Source organism: Lipotes vexillifer, unplaced genomic scaffold, assembly GCF_000442215.2.
Source record: "Lipotes vexillifer unplaced genomic scaffold, Lipotes_vexillifer_v1.1 scaffold575, whole genome shotgun sequence".
Lineage (NCBI taxonomy): Eukaryota > Metazoa > Chordata > Mammalia > Artiodactyla > Lipotidae > Lipotes > Lipotes vexillifer.
In genome coordinates, this window is record NW_006780198.1 from 1,329,130 (window position 1) to 1,336,797 (window position 7,668).

Consider the following 7,668-nt stretch of genomic DNA (forward strand, 5'->3'; position numbering starts at 1 on the left):
TTTAGTATATAAAACGAATGTGGCTATGTGTAACCCTCTGACCTAGGTTCTCTGAAGGGAGGCAAAAATGGATAAAACATATTTCATGCCTCCGAGGAGTTTGTGCTGGTACACAGATAGTTACTAGGTTTCCATACTGCTCTCATCTCCTCACTTCAGGCTTTAATAAATCATGTATTATTTCTTCATTACATTTTTTTTCTTTTTTTTTTTTAGTATTGTCTCCAATTAGATATACTTTTTGAAGGCAGGGAATACTTTAAAGAGCTTCTGTGTCCTCTCTTGGGTACTTCTAGCAGACACTGGACTGTACTTAATTGAGTAACCATCCTTGTAGTTTCTTTTGCTTTTCTTGCTTGGATATTCTGGTATAGTTTTGTATTATAGTTTGTGTTAACAGACAAAAGTACTTTCTCAGTCTATTAGGAATCCATGGAATTGTGCAGTCAGGAGTGTTGGGACTGGATCTTTATTAGATCTAATTCCTGATCTTTTAGATCATCTAGTTTCTGATAGTCTAGGTGTGGCCGTGAATCATGGGGGTGTCTCAGAGGCACAGACTCAGGCACCACTCAGACCTGTGGGTCAGAACCTGCAAGAGCCTCAGATGACCCACATGTGCGTTAAAGTTGGGGACGCGCTGCTCAAGGTCAACCTGTGATTTTATTCTCGAGAAAACTGGCAAAGTCAGAGAGTTAGCAGCATCATACAGCTGTTTGTTTCAGTGGCTCCCATCCTTGGATACACCTTGGGATCACTTGGGAACCTTTAAAAAATACTGATGCCTGGGTTCCATCTCCATACATTCTGGCTGAAGTGGTCAGGATTGCAGCCTGGGCATCAGAATTTAAAAAATCTCCCTAGATGACTGAAGTGCAGCCACGCTGAGAGCCGCTCAACCTAGTTAATGAGAGAATCCGGGTTTTCTGATGCTCTAATCAAGTAGTCCCTTTGCTCCACACATGGATGTACTTTCAGAAACAGAGCTCTCCCTACCTGATTTTTCATCGTAGAGCATCACTCCGTTTTATTTCCTTCACAGCATTTATCCCACTTACCACCTGCCTCCCCCACTGGCATGTACCCCATGAGTGTGGGACCTTTGTTAGTCTTGTGTACTGCTGGGTCCCAGCTCCTAGGACGGTATGTCTGGAACACGTGAGGTGCTCCTTTCATGTGTGTAGAACACATGGAAGGAGTTATGATAAAGATGGAGGCATCCGGCAGGAGGGAAATACAGGCTATTCAGACAGCACCAGTTGGGCTGCTCGCCTCAGTCAGCGGGAGGCTCCCGAGGGCAGAGAGGTCCGAGTCAGACTTGAGAGCCAGCCAGGGAGGGCAGCATGCAGACTGGAATCCAGAGCTGGCGTTAGAGCTTGTACTTTTCCCACTCGGCCCTTGCCTGTGCGCAGAGAGCTCAGCTGTCTGTCCCGGCCTTGCCAGCAGGCGGTGGTGGGCCTGGCTCAGGACCCCGTGGCTCCAGATCCTCCGACCAGTGAGTGCCCCTCTCTGCACTCCGGAGCCAGTCTGGCTTCCAGAGCCAGGTCTCGCCCCGGGAAAGGACCTAGCTCAGAGGCTGGCCCCAGGGTACTTCATACAAGGTAGCCATTGCTTATGTGAGTTTGCTTGTTTCACCTTATTTGCTTTGAGAACATTGTGTTTTTTAGGGTGGGATGTCATTTGATTTCACGCTCAAGTTATGTGAGTGAGTTTCTTTCCTGGTTAAATGAACTATTAAGACTTCATTTATTACGCTAGTGCTATTGAGAAATCATGGTTGGTTGGTCGTGATATTTCTGTTACATATGTTGTTTTTAGCGTTTAATTCTTTCGATTTGCTATTTGATACATTTTACCACTAATTTACCTGTCATCAGACTTTGAAGTCAGGTGTAAAAGTTCTTTTTATGAAGTCATTCACTAATGTGTTCCACTGTACATTAGTGGTTTTTAAAACTTTTGAGAAGACCATTGTGAGATGTCTTGATCAGTGGTAAACCTAAGCTATCTTGTTTTTTGGTAATAGGAAGCCAGAAAATGTTAAGTCTTGAACGTAAAACATTCTTTTTAACACCGTAAAATTTCAAGTTTCAATTTGGAAACCACATTAAGATGAGATGTTGCATTACGGTGCTGAGAAGGCTGTTGCTGGCGACTCTCAAAGATGTTGCCTGAAGTCTAGAATCCCACACTTGGTCGGGGGAGAGACTAATGTTGAATTTTCCAAAGGAACATGAATGCTGAGGTCAGTCCATAGTTCACAGGGAGAACCCTCAGGCCCAGATTGCTAACCAGTGGTTACCACTATTGATTAAATCAAGCAGAAGAAGGACAGTAAAAGTACTGGAACAAGAATTTTCCAGAAACAAGAAATAAATGATTAGGAGCTGATGGTTATCCTGGTAGCTGGGGTCGCATTGTGGAGAAAGACTTTTTCTGTGGTGAAGCACCCACTTCCCGTGGCTCCAAGGGAGAGGAAGATCACAGCCTCAGGGGAGTGAGCTTAGTCAGATTTCAGCACTCTTTGCGGCACAAAAAATCCAGGCAGCCATCAGTGTATTGTCAGAAAATGTTAACGCTGTTAAAGATTATCCTCATTGGGGCTTCCCTGGTGGCGCAGTGGTTGAGAGTCCGCCTGCCGATGCAGGGGACACGGGTTCGTGCCCCGGTCTGGGAAGATCCCACATGCCGCGGAGCGGCTGGGCCCGTGAGCCATGGCCGCTGAGCGTGCGCGTCTGGAGCCTGTGCTCCGCAACGGGAGAGGCCACGACAGTGAGAGGCCTGCGTACCGCAAAAAAAAAAAAAAAAAAAAAAAAAAAAAAAAAAAAAGATTATCCTCATTAACCGTGGTAACAATGGCATTTTATATTGAGTGGTACTCTTGAATCTAACGCCCTTATGTGTGCATTATCCCATCCAGTTCTCTGTACTTTTTTGGATGAGGTAATACAGAGAGGTTAAATTACTTTCCCAAGGACAGCTAGTAAGTGAGAGAAATGAGTTTTTTATATTTTAAACATGAAATGTTGAGGGTGATTGTTGAACTGTCTTTGGTTTTCTACGTATATAAATCTGTGGTTTATAGTGCTGGAGGAATAATCTAAAAATTTATTTAATATTGCGACTGAACAAAAAGGGACCCAGACTAATTGGCTGGCAAGACTCAGAAATTCCCCCCCCCCCTTTTTAAAAGTTATCTTGGTGTAGGGTTTTTTTTTAATATCTTTATTGGAGTATAACTGCTTTACAATGTTGTGTTAGTTTCTGCTGTACAACATGGTGTAGGTTTTTGTATGAAAGCTTTAATTTTATCTACATGAAGCAGCCTGAGAGCAGAGACCTGGTCTTCCAACGTCTCCCTGACTCACTCCACCCGCCATGCTGTTAGTTGGCACTCACAGGTCCGTTTGAATCAGTCAGGTATGGGCCTTGCTGTTGGGAAGCGGTAATGATGTCGTTGAATGTTGACTGAGCTGCAGAATGAAATGACATTGGTTCTTCTTAGTAACAGTTTACTGTACGTACAGCACATATGCTCCCTGTTAAAAAAAACTGCACAGGTACTAGAGGTTCAGCAGCAATGATGTCGTTGAATGTTGACTGAGCTGCAGAATGAAATGACATTGGTTCTTCTTAGTAACAGTTTACTGTACGTACAGCACATATGCTCCCTGTTAAAAAAAACTGCACAGGTACTAGATGTTCAGCAGCATATATCTGTTTTTCACACACGTGTACTTTAAACTTTGAAACGCTCTTAGCCTACAGAAACATCGCAGGTGTAGTGCAGAGAACTTCTTTCCCCATGTGAGAGAGTGAGTTGCCGGTATGTTTCATCGCCCTTGACTGTCAGTACTTTATTATATATTTCCTACAAACGAGAACATTCTCCTCCATCACCACAATGCAGGAATCAAAATCAGGAAATGAACACACAGACCTCTCTACCGTCGAATCCTCCGAGCTATTCTGGTGGTGCCAGTTGACCCAGTGCTGACCTTGTAGAGAAAGGCCCCGCGGGAACCCTGGGTGGTGCTTGATTGTCTCCTCAGCCTCCTTTGATCCAGAACAGTTCTCAGTCCTTTCTGACTTTCATGACCTTGACGTTTGTGAAGACTACAGGCCATTTTGTGGAATGTTCCTCAATTTGGATTTGTCCGATGTTTCTTCACGATTAGATTCAGGTTTTGCATCTTTGGCAGGAATATCACAGAAGAGCCAGTATTTATCTTTTTCAAAGATTAGTTTTACATTTTATTTTCTGTTTCCTTAGAGCGTTTCCCAAAGTGTATTCTGCGGAACTAGCACCTACTGTGTTCTCAACACCGTGCCACCTATAGAAGGTAGGATTCGAAAGCTTTTGACTTACAGGAAGGGGTGGGCTTGGCAGTGAGAGTAATTCCATCACTGTAGTGCAGGAAAGCCTGTGATGAGGAGTGAGGAGGCCTGGGTTCTGCCTTTAACTTGCTGTGTGATCTTAGATGAGTTACTTAATCCATCTGGGGGTAGCAAAATAATAACTCCCCTCATAAAGTTTCTGTGAGGATTACAAAGGCAAAGGGTTTAATCACATGGAAAACTCAGAGCACTCTGCAAATGTTAGATACACTAATACAATGATTCTGTAATTCTAGTGTCAAATTCTGGGTGACTTAGAGTAGGAGCCTTGTGGTATTGCGGGAAAAACCAGAGGTCATGTCTGAATACCATTTGAGCCACTTACTAGCTGTAGATCTTGGGCAAATTAATCTGAACCTCAGGTTCTTCATCTGTAAAATGGGGGTGATTATGCCCAGACGGGTTATTGTGATGATTAAATGAAGGAGGACAATGTAAAATCCTTTCTGGATGCCTGATATAGAGTCCCACAAATGTCTGCTCCCTCATAAATAGTAGAAAATAAATGTACTTGATCACATGTAGCTCAGATTGAAGTTGAATGGGACGAAGCAGGAGAGGATGCCCCAAACCCAAATTGACGGCAATTGATCGCAAGGCTTCTGGGCCTTGCCACTTTATCTGCCCCCACCTACATGTTTTTAGATTGAAAATATAAAATTCAGGTAAATAGTGAGAAGTTTATTAAACCTGAGTTTGAGTTGACCTAGACCTGGGTCAGAGGTTTGGTAATATGATTGACAGGGAGAGGGTATCTGGCCACCTAAAAATAGAAAGGGTAAGATTTGATGATCACACGCACTCTAAGAAGAGGAAAGGGGTTGTAAAATAGCAAAACTAGTTATACTTTTCTATTAAAAAAACTTATTATTTTTTTTAACCTTTAAAAAATCTTTTGGATAATTACAACTGAGTTTAATTAATTTTGGAGAATTTCTTTCGAGAAGAATATGAAGAAATCATACCAAGGCTTGGCACATCGTTGGTGCTTAATTAATATTTATTTTGGATGGATAGCGATTTGAAGGTCTTAGATTAGTAATGGCAGTATTTGCTGCTGTGAGCACTGTGCTGACTTGAATTTAACAATATGTGCTTATGTTTCCCTGAATCAGTTCCTATCCTACTAATTAAATCTAAACACATAATAATTAGAGCTAAACAGAAAATTGTAGTGCTTCCTTTTAATTTTACCACTCCAAGTTGTTGATCAGATATATTCCCAGTAAGATTGAGCAATTTGGTACACTGTTAGACCAACTTATTTTGAACAGTTTCTTCTAGAGGTTGAGAGGTTAATCATAATCTATTTGATTGAATAACAGTGTTTGTAATTATTCACAAAACCAAAATTATTGAATTTTTATTAATTGTGAATCAAAATAAAATGGATACATCATTTCCAGGTTAGACTTAATACAGTTATGATTTACCTTGTAGAAGTCAACAGTGTGTTCCAAGGAAAAGGTCAAATACATTTCTTTGGATTTAAATGAAGGATTTGGTAATGTGAAATCTCAGATTTAGAAATAAAACATGAAAATAAGAATTCTGCTTTTTGCCTAATTAACTAAGTGAATGAGCATTCTCGTACATTTTAGAAAGTTTTAGTTGAGTTATACGATGCCTCTAAAGTTATTATTTGGAAAATATTTGAAGGTTGACTGGAAAAGGTGGTTCATTCTCTGGAATTAATAGCTGTCAGCCAAACAAATCATCTGTCAATTTCAAGAGCTTCACAAGTTCTTTTTATTGTGAAGTAGGTTAGAAAATTATTTTGTGAAATCATGTATCAGACACGCATATTTTGCTACATAATGATAGTGAAGTGTTTTACTGTATTTGGTTGACACTTCCATTTTGCAGTGTCAGAGTTTAGCTCTCTGGTTTTAAATACCGAGATGCAGTTGAAACCACTGTATAACTTACTTTTAACATTAACTCAAGATACTCTTGGAATCCTTGTACTGAGACAAGGATTTAAAAACTGGTACATGTGTTATCTAATTATGATATCAATTATAGTTACTCCAAAAACATTAAAAAATGACATTTAATTAAACAACACAATTTTATACAGTATAGCCGTGTGAGCAGTTCTTTTCTAATGTGAAAGCAAAGTTACTCTTTATTCCATTTTAACTAGAAAAACAAATTTGAAAATACACGTTTTAACAGTTTGGCTGTTTGAATTCCTGATATTCTTTTCCCAGTATGAAAACTGCCCTCTTCATAATGCACAGTGGGAAAATTTACCCATTGTTACATTTCTTAAAAACATCCAGGGCTTCCCTGGTGGCGCAGTGATTGAGAGTCTGCCTGCCGATGCAGGGGACACAGGTTCGTGCCCCGGTCCAGTAAGATCCCACATGCCGTGGAGTGGCTAGGCCCGTGAGCCATGGCCGCTGAGCCTGCGCGTCCGGAGCCTGTGCTCCGCAATGGGAGAGGCCACAACAGTGAGAGGCCCGTGTACCGCAAAAAAAAAAAAAAAACCATCCAATTTATATACAGTATGAACCTAAAATTCTGGAAATAGCACAGTTTAAAAACTGATTAAGGGGAACCCGTTGGCCTGTCATACTTCTATTCCTTTTGAACTCATGGCCGCACATCCCCATATAGTGCTAAATTTAGAAACTTGATTGAGACAGTGCTCACGCAGCTATTCTCCTTTTCCTCTTTAAAAGCCTTTGGGCTGATTCACCGCTGCCTGATTTGGTATCAGAGTGGAAGACAGAAAGAAGCCTTTTCTCTAGCAGTTAGTTGTGCTGTTGAGAAGAATGCTCGCTCGCTCGCTCCGTGTGTCTCTCTCTCTCTCTCTCTCTCTCTCTCTCTCTCTCTCTCTCTCTCTCTCTCTCCCCCCGCCCTCCCTCTCCCTCTCCCCAACCCCACACACACCCACATACACCCACACTCACTCATATGCTTCCTATGCCACAGGACAGCTGGGTTCTTCAAGGAGGCTAAAAGGACAGATGATTAACATCAGGTTGTGACAACAAACATAGAAATAGAAGCGGGGGTTTCATATTCCATTCATTGTCAAAATTATACGTAAATAGTTTTCTCAGAGCTATGACTAGTCATATACTATTCAAAGCAAGCCAATTGATTGAGCATCTAGCATAGTACTGTTTTCATAGAAGGTACCCTGTAATTGGTAAATATCAGAATTGAGTATAAATTTTAGAATTTTTTCACCTCTACTTTGAAGATTCTACACATCAGGGGAGATTTTTAAAGAGCAGAGTAAAACCACTTTAGGGAAAG

At 41.3% G+C, this 7,668-nt stretch overlaps 1 protein-coding gene across 2 annotated transcripts in view; it reads left to right on the forward strand.

Moving 5' to 3' along the window:
- CAMTA1 (calmodulin binding transcription activator 1) overlaps window positions 1-7,668 on the forward strand; it is a 927,002-nt gene that overhangs the window by 24,584 nt on the left and 894,750 nt on the right. For both annotated transcript variants that reach the window (XM_007453302.1, XM_007453304.1), the window contains exon 2: window positions 4,274-4,343. In XM_007453302.1, the coding sequence (XP_007453364.1) occupies window positions 4,274-4,343 (70 nt within the window). The remainder of the gene's footprint in view (window positions 1-4,273; window positions 4,344-7,668) is intronic.